Source organism: Narcine bancroftii, chromosome 3 (assembly GCF_036971445.1).
Source record: "Narcine bancroftii isolate sNarBan1 chromosome 3, sNarBan1.hap1, whole genome shotgun sequence".
Taxonomy (NCBI): Eukaryota; Metazoa; Chordata; class Chondrichthyes; order Torpediniformes; family Narcinidae; genus Narcine; species Narcine bancroftii.
In genome coordinates this window covers 308,703,689-308,725,177 of record NC_091471.1, presented here as the reverse complement: position 1 = coordinate 308,725,177, position 21,489 = coordinate 308,703,689, and the positions used below count along the sequence as shown (strand labels likewise).

At 37.8% G+C, this 21,489-nt stretch overlaps 1 protein-coding gene across 1 annotated transcript; it reads left to right on the top strand.

Annotated features, from left to right (window-relative positions):
• The first annotated feature begins 397 nt into the window (after positions 1 to 397).
• Positions 398 to 20,508, top strand: LOC138759045 (protein-lysine 6-oxidase-like). Its single transcript, XM_069928868.1, has 7 exons — positions 398 to 1,117; positions 4,147 to 4,255; positions 10,186 to 10,323; positions 12,317 to 12,473; positions 14,123 to 14,218; positions 17,558 to 17,673; positions 18,622 to 20,508. The coding sequence occupies exons 1-7, from the start codon at positions 523 to 525 to the stop codon at positions 18,626 to 18,628; spliced, it is 1,218 nt and encodes a 405-aa protein (XP_069784969.1). The 5' UTR covers positions 398 to 522; the 3' UTR covers positions 18,629 to 20,508.
• The last annotated feature ends 981 nt before the right edge of the window (positions 20,509 to 21,489 follow it).

Sequence of the window (21,489 nt, the reverse complement as noted above, 5' to 3'; positions counted from 1 at the left end):
CACAGATACTGTCCGACCTGCTGAGTCTTTCCAGCAGTTAACGTTATTGCTTGAATCAATCAATGCTGAAGATAAAATATCACTGGTTGTCAGCATTAATTGGACTAAAATGAAGTTCCAACGTTTGCTTTGGGCGGACAGTCATTAAAAGGAAAATATTTATTTTAATCTAAAAAATAATGGTGTTGTATTTATTCACATTTATTTCACCAAAATCATTGCCTTGAGACGCAAACTGAAACTACAAGTTGCAAGTAGTTAAGTAAACTTCACATCATACTCTGGCAGGCGAGTGCAGATACAATGAAGCCGTTTTGCACAGTGGCGGGCGTTGATAATCTGGTCTCGTATTCAAAGGGTTAAACTATGGAGCTCGCCAGTCCTGAGCCAACTTGATTTAAGATCCACAAACACTTCCTCTCACTGACTGCTCTCTCTTCCATTGCGAAGTGCAGGTGGCAGAGGGACCTGCTCCGACAGGGACATTTTCTAATAGGGTAACTAAAGAAAGAAAAAGGAACAATGCGAAGAAGCCTCATCATTTGTTGCTGTTGGATTTTGACCTGTGGAAGAAGTGTGGATGGGCAAGTGGAACCGAATGGGTTGTGGAGGCAGATGATTCAGTGGGAGAATAACGGGAATGTGTACAGCTTGTTGAACAGCGGCGCTGCCTACCGCCCGCCTGCCTACCGCAGCGGAGCGCATCAGCAGAGCATCTTTCTGAGCAGCGGTATCGAGAGCGCGCAGAGAGGCAACACGGCTCCCGCCCGCTCTCTGGTCAATGCTGTTCCCTCTGGGGTGATTCGTGAGCCGCGACGGTATCCGCACCGCCCCGGGAGGACGGCAGCATCCCGTCAGTTTCTAGGCTCCAGGGTTGTCAATTTCACGCAGGGAATCCCCCTGGATGGAGGGAGACCTCGCACCGGCTACATCCCCGTCTCCCGCAGGAGGCAGGGACCAAACGCTGGCAACTCGGCTGAAATGCAGTCGGACGATCCTCGGAATCCCTACAAGAACCACAACAGCGTGTTTTACAACTTCTACTCTTCATCCCCTCGGTCTTCCTGGCCTGGGGCCCGGAGGAGAATGGGCTTTGGAACGAGATACTTCCAGCATGGTGAGCTCCTCCCGTGGGTGTGGGCGAGGGTGCATGGGGTGAGGAGGGATTCAAGGGAATCGCGATGAAGGGGAGCCTCTCTCTCTCTGAGCTGCGGAGGTAAAACTCCATTGGCAGATTGTCTTCTGAGGGTCACGTTTCCACCTGGAAGTCACACTGTGAAGGTGAATTGGCCAGAGGAAAATCGGTTGATAGATGACCCTCAATTTTCCACCTCACCCACAGTGAAAAGCATCCCACTTTCTCTTCTAATAGTCATCTGGAATGGGGATCTTAGTTGATTTATCTTCTCTTCCGCCTTGACATTATTTATAAAATTCCATTTTGCGTCCTGACCGAGTTAGGAACCACACAGTTAGTTTCACACTGGTGAAATTGAGTCGATGAACGGTGAGAAACGTAAAAAAAAGTATTGGAACTACTCAGTCAGTCAGGCAGAAACCGTGAAGAGGGAAAGGAAGGGGTTGGAAATTCTCGTTTGAGAGAAAACTTCTGTGATATGGCTCAAATCGTTGGTGTCAGGAAAGTTGCTTGGTTTGCGATATAAAATTATATGGAACTGACTGTTCTAGTAACATTTTAACGTGTGTTTTTGTGCCAGTAATTAACACAATTCTGGCAAATGTGATTGCCCTCCTGTCATTGGGGTTTGAATCATTTCCTTCAAAAACCACACAAATAGGTTACTACTGCTAGATGACACCTTCTAATCTTCCTTGTGGATATGGGATAAATAATTTCTGGTGTGAGACAAAATAACACAGCAGGAGATAGTCCTAAATTCAATGCTGGGCCTGTGCTGTAATTTGGAAGAGGGCAACAATTAGTCCCCTAAGGTGCAGAACAAGAAACAACCCACAAAATTAATCAAATTGAGCATTTTAGTTTTTCATCATTCTCCAGCTTCATCCACTGGAGCCATCTTGCATAATAACAGCTGAGGATCACTTTCTCTCTTGGCTTTGAAGGTTGCCACGTTTAAACAGCCATCCAATGAAGTCTGACTTCTGATATAAAGTGCCACATGTAAAACTGTAGCTTCAACATGAAGCAGTTTTTGTTTTAAGAACAAACACCATGGGAATATAACCTTCGGCACATGAAGAGAGAAATAGGACAAGGAAGGAAGCCCAGAGGGAGAAACAAAGAGGTTTTGTAATTAATGGCTGAAAAATACATACCACAGCATACTCAAAGTACAAAGAACAAAATGAGCAGGATGACTGGTGTACTCTCTCCTAAATACAGTACAACCCAAGTATTGGCCTGAACACTGTAAGGGCTACATTATTCACAATTGACTCTTTTCTATCTGAAGTGCATTAGGCAAGTGATAGATTTAATCAACTCAGATATAAAATTAACAGCTACATTTTCATTAATATTGAATCACTAAATGTAATCCTTCATGTATTCATTTATATTTCACCAAGCTCTCTAATTACTCAACAATAACATATTCTCTTTCATTCATGAAATCAGGTTATTACTGAGGACAATTGGCTTCAACACTGACATTCCCGGCATGTAGTATACAACATCGGCAGCCTGTTTGAGTCATCCAGTACAGAATGAAACATTCCATATCCAGTGGATCTGCCAATTAAAACAGGATCTCACCAAAACTAGATAAATGACCAGTTAATCTGTTTTTGGTATTAGGAAAGGAATGTTGGTTAGGGGTCTAGAAAAATCCTTCAAACACAAATAGGAAATTGATTATAAGCCAAGTCAGAATTACATGTCAGAATGTTATTTGTTTAATATCAAACCTATTTGTGACAGAAGCAAATCTGAAATTGCTATACTGACAGACATGTGTTGGTCTTGTTCATCCTTAGAAAACTATTGGAAAGAAATTTTTAATATCTTTTCAGCTACACTCCAGGTGGAGCTACGACCCAATCCAATAACTGCTCTTTTTGGGGTTATTGACCCAGACAGAAGGAATTTTTCTGTACCTGTTTGGTGGGTTGTGGCCTTCTCTACATTGTTGGCTAGAAGAGCCATCCTATTCAAATGGAAAGACTCTAGACCACCAACAGTATTTCAATGGTTCTCTCATATTATGCCTTGTCTAAGTTTTGAAAAAAATTAGATATCATGTATTTGATTCATTGGTGAAATTTGAAGATACATGGCGACCCTTTATGTCTTATTTTCATATGATGTAAATGCTTCTAATGTGATTAGCTGTATTTACTCTTCTGGATGAGTACCTTTGTTTTTTGATTTACGGTAGGAATCAAAAACTACAAAATATATGTAACCCTCAGGATAAGCTGTTCAGCTGTTTCTGTTAGTTTTTTTATATATAATACTTTTGACTTTTTTTAAATTTTTAAAAATTTTCACCATTGCAGTGGAAAGGGACAGTTTATACTGTTTGAAGTTTTTATATATATAATATATAAAACTGTATATACATACACATGCACACACACACACACATATGTGATATTGTAATTTCAGTTTCATTCCCTTTTCTTCATTGTATTGTATTTCTTATACATATATAAAAAAAGAATTTAAAAAATGGTGTTATTTGTTGCATCAATGTTAAAAAGTCACTTTTTAATGATCCACGGAAATTATTCAACTGAAAACCAGCAACAAATTTACGTAATTATTTGCCAACTATCAATTTCTCCAGATATTTCATTGTCTTACAATCAATATGAAAGAAATTGTAAGGTGTTGAATTTTAATGATTACCAAAAACCATTAGATGAGCCACAATATCTTTCTTCCTCATTCTCCCTATTAGGATTGTATCATTACATCCCGAAGGTGCCTAGTTTCACATTGGGACACAAGAACTGTGTATTTTGCCCATGACTTAATTTAAAAAAAAGTGATCCACATCAGCTATTGCAAATGATAGAAGCAACACCTTGAGTTCTTTGTGGGACTTATAAAATAATTACAAAATGTCAAATAACACTGATGATATGTCTTGCAGCCAGCAATGTTAAAAAAAAACCATTAAGAGAAAAATAATTACAAAAATGCTTCTACTTCTTTTCCAGGACTTCCTGACTTAGTTCCTGATCCATATTATATTCAAGCTTCCATATATATTCAAAGGGTGCATATGTATGCACTGAAATGTGCAGCGGAAGAAAATTGTCTCTCAAGGTATAACACACTAAGTACAGTAATAAACTAATGGATTTCATGGTCACAATGGTGGTATACATCACAGATATAAATCTTATTCACATCCCGTTGGAGGAGTGACTGATTCTTGAGATAAGATTCCATACATGATATTGTGTTACCTATTACATATATTTAGAACAATATACAGAATTGAGTTAATTCATTTTGGTTTTTGCTCTTTGAAGTATATTCTTGTTAGCTGAGTTTTTTTCATGTCAGAGATGTATTGTGTTCCTGTAATTTTTCAGTATTGTCATTATCGACAAGTGTTATTTTTGAGATGCAATTTACAAAAATATATCTGTGACTAAAAGATATCTTTCTTTCTATCTTTCTTCTATATTTCTTATACAGATAGTTTCAAGTTAGATTGAAGCTTACCCTTGTGTAGTAGTCCTCGTTATATGTAATTTCACCATGATGTTGAATATTCTGTTCATCATAGAATGTGAATGAAAAGTCTATTGAACCTTGTTGTCATATGGTGTTGATTATAATTGTTATATTTCAGGCATTTATTGGATGAAAATCTCTTTGGGTAAAGGCCAAGCAATGATTATTAAAGCGACAGAAGTCTCTTGGGCCTTGTGTTTCCGTGAAGCTCTCCGTTTCCACAGTTCTCTCCCCAGCCTTCCCCACTACCCATCTCTGCCTCAATGTATGTTTTCTCAGAAAATATTTTAATCTCATCTTCCAAAAATTACACTTGAAGCAGTTTATGCACAAACTGTATATTGGAAAGTCTGTTTTTCAAGGAACTATAATTGGACAGGTCGAGTTCTGTTACTACAATGTAAATCAAACGGCTAAAACAAAAAATAATCATAAATGTCCAAAATGAGGGAGCCACCCAATGCCTTGGATTGACCAATCATTTTCTTTTATGCTATATATTGTGATATTATGACATTAATATGAAAATAAAAAATATTAATGGTGCAATAATGAATCTTCTGCGATAGATCTTCTTTAGCAGATCTTCTTTAACAGTAGATAGCAAATTGGAAACCCACTGTATATCACCATCCACTGCCCTTCTGCTATTAGTGGGTGTACATTGTAGCAAAGACAGAATCTATCCATGAATATTAGTAGTGGAATATTAAAATTCTTAAATGAACATTAAAAAGGATCTTATGCATAATTTTGTAGTGTTTACTTTACAACCCATGACAATATTTTCTTTCCTCTTGTTTTTATTGTGTAAGTCAATATTTTGTTGAAGAAAAGCAATTTGAAAAACTTACCTCCCTTCTTTTTCTGTGGCTGTCTTCACTTTCTCGCTTCCCTGCTGTGCACAGATAGGGAATGAATGGTCATTGGTTCATCAAGTGTCTAACAATACTCTAAAAGCAGATAATAAAGGAGTAATTAGTATTTATTTTCTTTTGAACAGAGATTTTAGGAATGTAATATACAAGACTCCATAGTAAATGCATGGCTATTTAGGACCGTTTGCACTTTATACAAACTGGGCCAAGTCTCCTATATAAAATTGGTATCGATATACCGCTATTGGAGAAGGCCCAGAAGCAAATGAAATATGGCATAGGAAGGGCCAAAGCAAAGAGAAGAAATAATGTTGGTGGCATGGCACCAACATGAAGAACATCTGTCTGGCTATGTGGCAGCTACAGTATTTCAATGAGAATTGGCCAGTATGATTGGCATTAAGTGTGAATAGCTGTTTTTTTTTGGAACTGACCAACACAGCTCAGTATTGTGAACAAAGATTGATGGCAGCAAACCGCATGGCAGCCAAACTAAACTTAAGTTTTTTTTTTCCAAACCTTTCTAAAGCAAATTAGAGATTGGATATCCAAAATTGAACGCACAACAAAGTGAGCTTCAGCAATGCCATGATTTTTAAAGCAAACATGCTAAATTTCTAGCACTGATGTTGTGCAATAAAATGTTTTCTTTTCTTGTTCACGTAGTTTTTCCCTGAATTTTGATGTGGTATAGGTCTAGTCCCTGACTTAAAGATGTATAGATCTGTATGTTGAATATTGGCCAGCTATTCAACTGGGTAGCTGAATTTGGTCACCTCCCCAACTTCTCATCATAAACTAAACTTAGTCCCCTTCTACCTTGCAGGTGGATCTAAAGGTCCTGATTGGAAAAAAAAAGTAGGGACATTCTCTCTGGGCTGAGGGTAACAGTTATCATTCAATGATGCTTCTAAAATAATTTAATAATCATAAATATCTTATTATTGTTTACGAGACCATGCAGTGTGCAATTTAATGACTTGTGTTTACCTATATTACAGTAGTAACTGTTTCATGCATTTAGAAATTCCTGTGGAATTATAAAAGGTATTTTTCTTCAAAGTGGAGTAGTATCAAACTGGTTCATCTCTCATCTCTTGATCTATTTAAAGTTACTGATCTCTCACGTAATGCGATTTGGTTAATCAAGTATCTAACAATACTGGAAGAGCAGATAATAAAGGAGTAATTAGTATTTATTTTCTTTTGAGCAGAGATTTTAGGAATGGAATATATAAGACTCCATGTTAAATGGATGGCTATTTAGGAATGTTTGCACTTTATGCAAACTGGGCCAAGTCTCAAATATGAAAGACATCAATTTTAGGAATTGTATATTCTTTATCACACCTTATTTTAGCTAGGCTGTCCTCAACTTAATAACGCACAACTTTCGGCTGTAGATAAAGGAAACAAATGTACAGATAAAAGAGCTAGGATTACAGCAGTAATGTTAAAAATTGAGTTGGACCTTAAAATAATAATTCTCATACAGCTGAGTAAAGAGCACAACTACAGAGTGTAGGATTACAATGAAAAGAAAGATCAAAAGAAATGCAGCATGACAGCATGGTTGTGGGATTCATTCAGCCTCCTGATGGCAGCAGGGAAGTAAATGTTTTAGCCTGTTGGTGTGAGAGAGTGTGACTGGGCTCTGATGGGCCCTTCAGTATGTCGGGTACCTTTCCCAGGAAGCAGAAGGCAGGGTCAACGCAAGGGGGGCGTAGGGCATCTGCAGGCATTGCCCCCCCCCCCAAGTGAGGTGCTATGACCCCCATATGGACACAGTCATTGCTCGCCGTCAGGCCCTCCCTAGTGTCTAGCTTGACACACACTAGCAACTCTCCACCCACCCCTGGCCACATCATTAGTGTGCGTCAAGTGTCAGTAGCATGTTATGACTCTTAAAAGCAGTGCCCTCGTCTCCTACAGTGTTAACATTTGACAACAGGTAGGTCCCGGCATCCAATACCATTTTCCTCACCCCTCCACTAAAACGCGAATGCCCCCTTCTAACATATGTTCTGGTGCTGACCCTAGCAGAAGATGTAGATGAAGTCTACAGAAGGGAAAGAATTTTGCATTATATCCTAAACTATATTCACTATCTTCTGTAATTTCTGCTCTTGAACAGAGCTGCTCCCATATCACCTGTGATACATAAAGCAAGTACATCTTTGAGGGTGCATCTGTAGAGGTTGTTCAGGGACAAGGGGGACATGCTGAATTTCCTTAGTCTTCTAAGAAAATAGAGGTTTGGTGAGCTTTCTTAACCATCATGTCAATGTGTTTGTCCCAGGTCAGCTCATTGCAGATATTTATTCCTAAGAACTTGAAGCTATTTACTTATTCAACTTCGGTACCATTGATGTGGACAGAGGTATGGACCCTGCCCCCTCCCGAAGTCAAGTGATCCAGATCCATTGAAGCAAAAATTAGCAAGCCATCTTAAATCTTTTCTTATCTACTACCTTTCCAAAATTTTTGCACATTAGAAACATAATGACCAATTCCTCCTGTATCACATGCTCTTATTTGTGATTTGATGAATCAAGCTTCATTGTCTGAGAGATCAGCAACTTTGAAAAGATGGAGAGGAAAGAGATGAACCAATTAGGCTGTTTTGATACTGTTAGAATTTGTTTGAAGTTCCTGCAAAAAGCATCATCTACAGTTTGACAATATCCCCCAAATTCTTTCAAGCTAAGGGTCAATAAATTGTACAAAAAAAAAGATTTAAGTTCTTGAGGTGTTGTTAGTTCTTTGATAACTGTTGACCCAGGAACAGGAAGAACTTCCTCTTCATTAAATTGAGATCTTTACATCAATCCTCAATTTAACACCTGATAAAATAGAACAATTGGAAAGAATAAAATAATGTTTGTGGAGGATGGAGGATATTTATTCCCAGCATCTACACAGCCCAGGAAAAAGCCTAATTAAAACATCAGAGGCCTGATTTCTGTGGAGCTCTCATTTTCACAACCCTTGAGAAGTAAAGTGGGAGTGTCCTGTGTGGCATATTTTTACTGCAAAACTACACTGAATAGTTCAATGTGGTTGACCATTTGTGGACAGTTTTTAAGCAAAATTTGTAGACTGATTGAAACAAAAAGTTTATTTAAAGCACTGCTGTAAGTATACTGGCTGAAAATTTATTTGCCCTCTCTGTGTACTCATTGTTTCTTCTATAGCTTCTTATAGCCACTATGGCCAAAATTCCATTCCAAACCACAGATGCTCTTTGTACTTGCCAGTTTGGGGTGGCTATTACAAGATATTGTGGTAACAGATTGAAAAATGGCAACAGTTTTGATTTGAAAATTAGAAACTAACTGGAAGAATATTACTTTTAAATTAACACAAGGTGTTGAAGTAAAAAGCATATATTTTGAGTCCAGCCAAATTAATTCTGCTTTGATACACCTGATTGAATCAGGTACCTATTCAAATAAATGTAGTATACACACACATAAAAATTCTTTGCAAACACATTTCAGTAAGACATGTTAGTGCTGGGGCTTGCAACATTCTCTCAAATCATGTACCTTGTATTAGAAGCAAATACTCTGAGGTCAAGCACATAATGGATTAGATGCAGAGAGACACTTCCTCTGGTCTCAACAAGTACTGCTGGGCCCACTGCAGTACAGAACAGGACAGAGTTCCAGAAATATGAACGTAAAATGGATGAATTTACCAGCACGTCAAAGCAGCATCTGTGGGGAAGGAAAACAGAGTTAACAATTCAGCATGTGATCTTTCACTCCAAAATTTCAAGATTTTAATTTTAGTGGTAAAATCAGATTAAGGAATTTTTATGACATTAGGAAAATAATTCATGTTGATAAATTTATTACCTCTAAATAACACCGTTGTTATTTGCAGGCCTGAGTTCAGTCAGCACTGTAGGCTACGTAAGATATTGCTACCAGTTGGTCAGACCCGATTTTTGGTCTCTAAATGAAGCAGGAACATTGCTGGGAACCATTTTCTCAGGATAGGGGCTACATATCTCATTCAGATCGTCTCCATCCAGTAGTGGCAATTTCTTATCCAATTCATTTTATGAATCTTGCACACCCATCAGAGCAGATTTCAATTTTATTTGGTATATATTAAGTACATCACTTAAATGGTTTTGCACCAGACAATTCAGTTTCATACAGTGGACACTATTATCAATTTCAATCCATTGATTGTGGTTGCATCCAAAAAGTTCCAAAATAGTTGACTTGATTCACATTATACTGATCAAAAAATTAGCCCAGGTATTCGAGAACTAAATCCTGAGATTCTTGTTGCCAAAGTAAAATGTGCTGTTTTTCATTTACTTCACTGTTTCGTGCACTGGAGAAATGTAATTCATCAAAGTATTCAATTCACTTTCATTAGTAAAGTTAAGAACTCAAACCACAAAAATCTGTCCTTGCCTTATTCTGTATGTCTACATCTGGATGCTTTTGCATTTGGCTACATTTTTGTTCTTGTACAACTATTGGCATTTCAACTAAGTAAAATTATGTTGTGAAACGAGATGCTTTTGAAATACTTGGCTCAAATGTATACTCCTCAAATAACAGTTACGCTTTGGAAATAATTTTGTGCTTAAAACATGTCTGTCTTTTTCTTTAGGTCTGCATATAGTCCCAGAGTGAATGACCTCAGCATCAGGGTACTCCTCAGGTTCCCACAAAGAGTTAAGAACCAAGGAACTGCTGACTTCTTACCCAACAGGCCACGCCATTCCTGGGAATGGCACAGTTGTCACCAGTAAGTATGCTAAATGTAAGCTATCTTCTATGGAGGGATACATAATCACTTGTGCGATGTAAACATGGCTATCTTAACCTTTGCTATTAACAGACGTAGTAGAATTGAATCCTTTGGACCATTGTTACTATTCCATTAAGTTATTAAGATCCATTCTGTAAAATTCAGTTAAAAAAAATGATGCAGAATGCTATTGAGGATAAGCCTTGCTACACTGAAGTATCCATTTTCACTTTAAAAAAAAATGGTTGAGAACAAATAGAAAACAAGACTAAATTCCTCACTTTTTCCAACCGGTACCCCCTGCTCCCTTTGGTTCCCCTCTATTCTGCAGTGTCCCATAATCCCCTCGGCAGACAGTCTAAGAATGGATGTTCGGCCACAAATCTGCAAAAAACACTGTTCAAGCTACAATTCTAAGTGCTGCTCCTGTTTCAGACAGGGATTTCATCCTATTAATGTAGTCACCTATTTTTTTTCAATAAGGTCTCATGTTTCCATAATATGGTAAACGTTGGGCTAATTTGTTTTATTGATCACCATCTTGGATAGGCTTCTCCAGTGGAACGCTTTACCAGTATAGCTAGTTACCACCTTGTGGGACTCTAAACTGGTTAAGTGTAAAAACATTGCGGACATATAAACTTCTCATGATGTCACATTGGTGATGTTTTTCTGGGTTTTCATTTCAATGTTTTCTTCACATTCCTATGGAAATCACAAAATCTTTTTCAATTTCTCCACCTACTGATTGCAGTTCGAGAGACAGGGAAGCAGGGCAGTCCCGGTTGGGAAATCATTTGAAAGTCAGTATTTGTCATGCCACATGTTAATCAAGAATTCATTGTCTGATGTTCACCTGGATCATTCTTACAATTACTTCTTCCTGTATCTATAATAGCACACTGTGTGTCTGCAGGAGGTTACAGCTAAATAGTTCATCCAGGGTCAATCAAAATGTATTCATTGAGATCAAATATTCCATCATTTCAATGTGGTCCTGTCCATTGTGCACTCAATCATTTGTTCAGGAATTCTCATATTTAAGTACTTATGAAGAAAAATGACCTTACACACATGATAAATATTTAAACATTGAGTTCTGAGTAAAAGCAGCAGTGTTCATTGAAGCAGCAATGCCAAGGTAGCGCTGGAGAGATGACAAGCTTTTTTTTCCTCACAGACGACTGAAAAATGCAAAGCTTTGAAAGATTTCCGTTTCGTGCTTTTTCTAGTACACAGCTTTTGTCTGCTTGAAATGTGAGCAGCCAGGCCATGCTATCTCACTACCACTAAACTTCACTAGCATTCTTATTTAGCGAATGATAACCAAGGTCTTCAATTCAAATTAATCTTTAACAAAGAAGTACTTTGCTCAACCGTTTGTTAACAACCTGGTACCTTTCCACCATTTTGAACTTAATGATGCAGTGATAGACCGAGGTCACAGTCGTTGTTTGGGAAAGACTACTAATGCTTTTGGAATACAGATTTGAACAAATCCAGCATAAATTAAATACATTTCTATTTCAGAAATGCATGGTTAATATAAAATGTGTTGTTAACAACCAAATATGATATGGTTTGCAGTAATGAGAATCACACAACTGGCATGCTCCTTCACATTACTTTAACCCTTGCTATGGAAAGGCAGTCCTATGTCAGTGGATAACATTCCTGTCTGTTTTGCAACCTGTCTCATTTACTCACATTCCTGTAGCAGGGCAACCAGAACTGCACACAATAATCCAAGAGTAGGATAATCAACAATTTGTACATATTGCTCTTTATCAGTCCTATCCTACGCCCTATCAAATTCAGCCCAATGGATCCATTGGGCATTCCCATTAATCTGATCTACTCTTCCGGTTTAACATGCCCAGTGACGTTATATGAATTTATCTTTGCTTGCCCTCCTGTACACAGCTGTTGATGTGTTCGTTTTCCATATTAAAGTCCCATATAAAGGCAAATACTTGCTGTTGAATTTCAGACACTATCACAGTATGGATCAGTTTAGCCATTATGATCTTTTGGAGGCAACTACACAGAGGAAGGTAGCTGAAGGACACAAAGCTAGCTTCTGCCTAGAGGATACTACATGTGATCCCGGCTCCCGAAGGAGATACGCTTGCACAGCACATACTCAGGTAAAATGATGCATTAGTATTGATAACTTGCTGGGTGATGGAAGTTTCTACATAGAGATACTTACTGATGTCTGATAGTAATTACATCATGATGTTCTTCTTGTGTATTGAGACTTGTGCGCCTCAGATAGTAGTAACAAATGTCACTCTTTTGATGTAACAGTATTTCTCCCATGTCCCTTTCTTTCCTTAACTTTGTCTTCATGGACCACTTAGATAAGGAGTCGTCCATAGAGGGGGAGATGAGGACTACGTCTACATCCTCTTAATCTGTGCAATGTCTCCATGTTACCATGCAAACAAGTTAGAAACAATTTACCAATTAGCTTTGATAACCAAGAAAACTGATACACATCCTCAGTAGCATTCACTTTTTTTAGTAGATGATTCTTTTTTTATTTTTAAAATATTTTTATTGATTTTACTAAAGAACATACAAACAAAAAGGGTACAATTCAATAAGATGGTATGGACAGTTACATAAACTAAATAAGATATTCTGTATATCAATAACATATACATTGTAAATCATATCCATAATTCATATTCTAACTAGGATATGTCTTTCCTGGAAAAAAAATTAATATAAAAAAAAGGAAAAAAGAAAATAGTGGAGGAGAAAAACCTAACTGCTCAAACCCCTTATCTAACAGCTCATATTCCTTACCTAACTGCTCAAACCCCTTATCGAACCGCTCATATCCCTTACCTAACTGCTCAGACCCCTTACCCAACTGCTCAAGTGCCTTACTTAACTGCTCAGACCTCTTACCTAAGCGCTCAGACCTTACCTTACCACTCAGACTCCTAACCTAACCACTTAGCAAGAACTTTCAAAAAGGAACTGGATATATCATTGGAAAGTAAAAAGGACTTGGGGTAAAAAGCTGGGAAATGGGGTTGATTTTCTGAAAGCTCCTGCACACACAAGGATGGACCACTTCCTGTTCCATATCATTCTGTGTTTATGAATCCTTGCAGTTTATGCCACAGTTGTGCAATTATGAAATGTTAGCTATATATGCAGCATCATTTCGAATAAACCTATAGAATTACATCAAGGCATTATTTGAATTTCTGCTATTTTTCTTGAAGAGAGACAATGTTGTGAAGAAGGGGTAAGATTGAAGCTATGGGGCAGTAATTAGTAATCACTAATTTTTCAGCTGTGGATGTATTGGTCCTAGGTTTCAAGAAAAGTCTTTCTAATATGTGCAATAAACACTTTTTCCTCATCAATAATCCTGTAAATCTTTTAATATTCCCATTCTCACTCACCCAACTGCTTCAGTTTACATTTCTTGATGTCACTGTTTGATCTGGAGTAGTGTTGAAGGGTTTCTGGTATTTCATTGATTTTGTCATCTCTCAGAAAGAAACCTGGAATGTGGAAGTAACCTGGGTCAAATTAGATTCAATTCTCACCCAAAATAAATTTGCAGATCCGCACAATTTCAGAACAAGATCATTGATGCTGAGTGATTAAGAACATGGGGAGTCCTGCCTGCTTTCTCAAACCTCATACTGTTCATATCTCCTACCTACAGATGGAATCTGAGGATTTAGACCATAATTTCCAAGAAATTAATAGTAATACAATTGCAGAGTTTTATTTGTGACTAATCAATTAAATGTTCTCTCTTTAATAGGGATTAGGTCCTGGTTGTTATGACACATACAATGCAGACATTGACTGTCAGTGGATTGACATTACAGACATTGCTCCTGGTAACTACATACTTAAGGTACTGAAGTCATGTAATTGGCCCTATCACTGTGACAGCACCACTAAAACAGGCTTGTCTGAAACTGATTATGCTCTCACCCAAGCTCCAATGCTCATTCTGTAGCTCTTGCATTTTTCTAATCTCTTTAAAAGTCTGTGTGTGTGTGTGTGTGTGTGTGTGTGTGTGTGTGTGTGTGTGTGTGTGTGTGTGTGTGTGTGTGTGTGTGTGTGTGTGTGTGTGTCCCTCTCTCTCTTTATTTGAACTGCCCTTCTGCAGTTCATGGGGTTCTGAGGATCTCTCCCAACCTCATCCAAAGATCAGTTTCTCTTGAGCTCAACACAGGTTTTCAAAATGGTTCAGAAAATATATATAAAAGAAGGCCATTCAAACCTCTGAGCCTGCTCCATCATTCATGGCTGATTATAGGTCTTCAGTATACTATTCCTGCTTTTTCTCCACACTCCTAGATCTCTTTAGCTAATACGGCCACAGTCAATTCCCTTTTGAATGTATCTAATGAACTGGCTGTGTCTGCATGGGTTTTGCCCAGGGGATCCAGTTTCCTCCAATCATTCAAAATGTACTAGGGGTGTAGGTGAATTGGGTGTAAATTGGGCGGCACGGACTTCTGGGTCAAACTGTCTAAATTTAAATTTATAAATTTAAAATTTAAATCAGAGATATGTGTGTATTGGGGGAGAAATGTTTTGTAATTTAGGGAAATTTTTGTTTTTTTTGTGCAGTGACAAATGCCAATGAAGGACCACAGAGTTTATTCCCCCTTTGCTGCCCCTTGGTATTCCATATCTATCTGTAGTAGTCCCTAAAATTTTCATGTATTTTCCTTGGGATTGCAATTACACAGATGGAGTTGCTGACATTCCAGGACAATGAGATATGTAGAAAGGGGGATAACCTGTTTAAAGTTAGAATTTTAATTGGCATTGGCAAGCGGTTGTTGTTTCCTGGACATATGGTGTGAGGAATTTCACATAGACTGTCCACATATCTGCTTGTTCAAAAAGAATTTAACAAGAGGATAAAAGCATGCCAGTTGTTTATGTTTAAATTATTTCAGTTTCCTTTACAACTCTGAGGCTTGGTTGAACTCTGTTGTTGGCTGGCCACTTGTCCCATGCCCAGCTGTTTGTACATCAGAAATGAGCCCGGCTAGTGAATGTTGGCAGGTTATTTCACTCTGATGGAATCCCATTTGAGACTAATTCTATCATCACATCCATGTGTAATAAAAGCTGGATTCGCTGGTCAGTGATCAGTGACAACCATGGCTCATGTTTATATTTGTATAAATATGTCCTGATTTCTATCCTCACTTCCCATGTTCACATCTGCTGACCGAGCTAACATGAACAAAGGAATGTCAGGTCTTCAGCAAGTTGTACTTTGAAGTCCAACGTAAAATAAGCTGGTTTCTACTCAATCCTTCCCCAAGAAAACTGATGGTCCTACTCCTGATTTACATACATAGACAAGCACTTATGATTCCAATCTGGCGGATTTGTGTGCTCTGCTCTCATTTTCTATGCTGCTCAAACTTTTCAGGTCTGCTTCAGAAAGCATTGAGGATATAGAAAGGATATGGGGTTGGCACTGAGGTAGATCAGCCATGATCTTATTTATAGCAGAACAGATATGAGGGTCCAAACATTACTCCTGCTTCTATTATTCTATTAATTAAAGAGGAAAGTTTGCTGACGCTGTGATTGTAGTGCAATACACAAATGTTCTGGAGACACTCAAGAAAAGCCTGGAAAGCCTGCAGCGTGTTCTGTAATAGCTGTGGTAAATTTCTTCATAAGTAAATGTTATGGTTCCTAATTTTGCTTGATATTGCTCAGATTCTTTATTTTAATATATTGTGGAGCTATCAGGTGCAGGAGTGCTTCAATCTTGGATTCACTTCTTGTTGCCATTGCAACCAACAATGAGCTTGTAGCTATAAAGGATGCCCATAGCTCCCTACTACAAAGAAGATGGAGACTCGAGGGAAAATACAGATACTGGAATCTGGACCAATAAACAATCTGCTGAAGGAATTCAGCAGGTCAAGTAGCATCTGTGAGGGGAAAAAGAATTGCCAATGTTTTGGGATGGAGCCCTTACATCAAGACTGAAGTAGCAAGAATGATCAAGGCACTGTGGGAGGGATTGGACAAGGGCCAAAGTGGGGGGTGGGGAGGTGGTGGTAAAACAGGAAGGAGAGAGGCAATTGACTTGTAGGTGCCAGATAAAGGGACAGAGCAGCAAGAGGGGAAAAAAAGAGGTCAGATACAAGATAAGTAACACAGGATTGAGTTATGTGATAGGTGGAGACAAAAGGTGTTGAAATCTGATAATTGTAGAAGGAGACAAGTGGTGGCATAATGAGAGCTGCTGGGAACAGCTGTAGGGAAGAACAGATGGAATGTGATGGACTGCAACAAATGGGGGTGGGGGAAATGAGGAAGAATCCAACAAAAATGTGGATGGATTCAGAGAGGGAAGAGAATGATAATGAATGGTTCTGGGTGAGGAAGGAGACAGAAATGGAGTGGAGGCAAGAGGGGACAACAGAGATAGTTCAGAAGAAGAGAGGGGACATTACCTGAAATTGGAAAATTCAATAGTCAAACCATTGGTCTATAGATAGTACAGATAGGATATGAGGTGCTTAAGTTTTCAGTGAGCCTCACTCTGATAATGGAGAAAGCTGAGGATAGATAGGTCACCGTGGGAATGGGGAGGAGAGTAGTGGAATGCAAATGGGAGCTCAGGATAGCGAATGACTGGAACAATGGTGACAACTTTGAATTGAAGGAAATTAGAGATGTTAAAGAAGTTTTTCAGGGTAAGAATGAGTTCTGCCAGACAGATGAGAGTGTTGGTAGAGGAATATGGGTCAGAATGTTGTTCCAGTAAGAAGTAGAAGGCTTTTTAATTAGAGATGGAGGTATACTGGACATCCATGGTGAAGATGAGTCAGTTGGGGCAGGAAATTGGAAGTTATCAAAATGGTGGAAGGCATCTGACATATTGAGCGTTTAAGTGTAAAGGGAGAAAGAATGGAGTCAAGGAATGAGGAGATGTTCAGTAGGATGAGAGCAGGTAGAAGCAAAGGACCTACCAGGACAGTCCTGTTTGTGAATATTAGGCAAGAGATAGAAGCATGAAGTGAGGGTTGGGCACTATCAGATTGGGAGCTTGCTTGTTCCATACATAGTATCTTTCTTGAAACATTGTGAAATTAATGAATTTGACTTTTGAGATTTTTCCAATTAGTTTTATTCATCAACTGTTTATTGGGATTTAATGTTTCAAACTTATTCAGTTGAATAATTTCTATTATTCCTTTTGTAGGTTTCAGTGAATCCAGGTTTCTTGGTACCAGAGTCAGATGTAACGAACAATGTGGTTAGATGTGATCTCCTTTATACTGGGAACTATGTGTCAGCCAGGAATTGTAGAATCACAAGGTTTGTGTTGGTTTGTTAAGTTGCATGTGCAGCTTCTTGAATTATGAATCTCAGAGCTTAGCAAATTATAAATGGGAGTTTTATTCACCATATTTCATGCATCTTTTGAAAAGCACTAGTGTAACCCTAGAAAAATTAGGAAAGAGATTGTTCCATTTTGTTTGTGCCATTATCATTTCTTCCAATAGAAATGTTAAAGCCATTTCCCATTTTTTATTTTCCAATTAATTTTTAATTGTTTTAACACGGATTGTTCCAGTTTGGAAAAATAAATTCCTTTATCTTAGAACTTTCATGTAAAAATAATCCCTCCTCATATTTCCAGCATGAATGTTGTGTCTTCGTCTTACCACCACTGACTCACTGGCCAGATATAATCTTTCATCATTTATTTAAACCTATCCACTTCCCCTGTGAGTCTCCAGGAACTCTATGTCTTATTATTGAGGCCATCTGCTCTTTTTTGGAAATAGATTTGATTTTCTGTTTCAACTGGATTCAAAATTGCACCCATCATCTCCCCAATATCCTAGGGGATACATACTCTGATCAAGGATTAAGGCCAGTCTCGGTGTCCTTTACTCCAGATTTTAATTCTAGCCGTGACTAAGCTTTAAAAGTCTGAGCTGGGATCCAGCAGTGTTCCCTTTCTTTTTTATTTGTATATGAAAAGATAACCACCATTAGGAAGAATATCAATCTTTAATCAAATGAAAATAAAAGATGTCCATGAAAGTAGAATATGATTGTCAGGTTAATTTTCCTGTGTGGATGCACTTCTATTTTGTAACTGCACAGTGATGGTTGTGCAGCAGTTTAGATCTTGGCTCTCAATAATAGCATTGCTAAAATTGAGAGCAATAATATAATGATAGTGAATAACACGATCCAAACTTGGTTCTGAATCACTCCAATTCAGTTATAATATTTTTACATTTCTCTCAACAGATTCTAAGGATGAGATCCAAAGGCCTGGAATCTATACTTGGTCAGAAGCGTGTGCAATCTCCAGCTTTTTTGCTTCTTTCGTTTTATGTTTGTATTTAAAAGTTTTACAGAGGAAGTTGGCAATTTCATTCCTGCTTCAGATTTACAATATAGAGATGTCAATTTACAATAATCACTTTTTAGAATGTAGATGTGTTTGGCTTGCTCCATTGTGCTTCCACTCAATGAGGCACATGGAATCAAGAGTCCAATATAAAATGCGCCAAGGAAATAGAACCCAGCTCTCCTGCTGCAGCTCCCCATCTTGTGAGCTCCTGGTTTTAACTATAATATACATGGCAACCATTAAAAGGTGTTTATGATATCCCTGCAGGAATAAGCCATGGAACTGGTAGTTATCATAAAATCAAATTAAATATTCAAGTAGTTAAGAATGCTAATTTTAGAATTTTAAAATATTTTTAGAAATTCAAGTTCATGGTATGTTTCAACGAGTAGAGTACTGAGATTTTTCTGTAAATGCTTAGATTATCCTTCCCTTACCATTGTGATCATAATTTCTTTATGGCAAGAATTCAATATTACATTTGGAATCCCATATCCTAAACCCAACTCTACAAAGTATGAGCAATGCCATTATTCTTCATGAGACGAGAACAAAGACTTCCACAATTAAATGATCAACTTTTAGACAAGATTTGGCATCGTTACCACCTGGGACACTGGTCAGCGCAACAGATATTTACCAGATCTGGGTTACCAGATCTTTGCAATTATTATTAATCACTTTGAAGTACAGATGTCATCTTTTATTCTCTAGCCTCTTGCTATCTAGGAGTTATTAAAATTTAGATGGTTATTCTCTAGTTATTTCCACTCCTTCACTCCTATGTTTTCAAACCGTGGTTGTTTATTACTTTAAAAAACTTTTTATTTCATTTTTTTTACTTGATAGTTCAATTTAAACAAAATTATATATTAACTCACCTTCCACTTGGACAATCTGCACCCATCAAATTCTTTAAGAATATCCTGCAGCAGGAGCTACTAACTCTGAAACACACCAGGACGCTGAGGGGTTTCAGTTGAACTGATTTCTTCAAACTTCTCACGCGCCCTTTAAGGGCAGCGTGCGCTCCGCCCCGTGCTGGCATTGATGTCATCATGTTTGCCTGAGGCGCACGCTTTGGTCTAAGCCACAAGGCACTGAGGCCCTCCGACGGTGCCATCTTCACGTGGCTGCCCCGGCGGCATGGCGATACAAGCAAGGCCGGTTTGCCATGAGAGATGTGTGCCACTGCAATCCTCCCTTTAAAAAAGTATTTAAGGAGAACATTTGAGTTCTTCGAACCTTTCATCTAAAATTTATTGTGCATTTAAAAGCATTAATTGTTTTGGGCTCATTGACAATGTGCAGAGAACACAGAGTGTAGTTTTAACAAAGATCAGTTTAAATTGAGATCAGAAACATCTTACTTTCTGATAAGAATAATTACCAGTTTATTTCTGATGTTTGTGGGAACACTATGGGAAGGTGTTAAAAATCGAAAACAAGCTTTCTTTAGCTTGCTTTATAAAGAATGTTAGTTCTTGTTCCAACATGACATGTACTTCCTTTGATAGAAAATTGTGAAATCATGCCTATTCCAATATACTACTTGCTATTGGCATGAAATTTAAAACAAATAGGTCTATTAAAATGTCCAAGTAAGTGTGAGACTCTGAATTTTAAAATTAAATTTCATTAGATGTAAAAGCAAATGTTATTTGCTTATGTTCTAGTGGAAGTTGCATCTCCGGGCATTGATTTATTTTTGTAATGAGTCTGTTGTTGAGTCTTGTATTTAGTTTTGCTCTGCAAGTTCAATGATAAACTAAGACCTGAAATGTTTGAAGGCTGAATTCATTTTTGCACTAAGAATGTTTGAGACAGATGGAAAGAAACAAGAATTTTAAAAATTTTCTGATCTTCACATTTTGAAAACCAGTCACAATAGTTAGAGAATACTACTTTGGGGTTAAAAAAAAATTGCTGCCAGAATATTCACTAGAAAATACAGGTTTAGCTGAATATGTAGACATGATTTGACACCTTTACTTTCACAAGAGCTGGCTTTGAAGAGTTCATTAAAATCCTGAATGGCATTGCTAATACTTGCCAATATATTTAAGAGCTCCTATTAAATTTACTTTGTCGTTTTATGGAATTTTGTTCAGTAGACACTAAATTAAGATTTGCAATGTAGACATAGTGGTCTGGCAATATTTCACACTTTTCCTCTTGTTATTATGAAGACACATCTTGTTTCATCCCAACAATACTATGAGAGATCTGAAAATATTTAGGAAATTAATCCTGGCAGAGATATCCAATAATTGTTTTCCTCCTTCTCAGAATAGTTAATGATGGTCAGGCAGCTCCAATCAGTGTTCATCTCAGTCTGAAGATTGGCCTGAGATTCAAATGAATAGAATTCTATTTTACCTCCTGAAGATTAGACCTGACGTGCTGACATTCAAAGGGTTGTGATAGTGAATATATTAGGGATTACTTGTGTTTTTACATTTGCGTTGAGGGTTAAACATTTTGTGAACCCGACGGACAGTACTACATCCTTACATTTTTCAGATCATCTGTATCAAAGTATCAGTATCAGTAAGTATTGGGATAAAAATATCAGCATTTGTAGTTTCTTTCTGATAGCTCTGGTCTCTGGAAATGGGCCTTAATGCATACACCGGCCATTCCTACTGCTGAGGACTGCCGGCAAGGAATGATGGCATTCCACTATGACTGGTGAGGTAATAGAAGAGCAGAGGAAATTGCACAGGCTCTTGAAAAACAGTGGACTCAGGAAGCAATTTCCT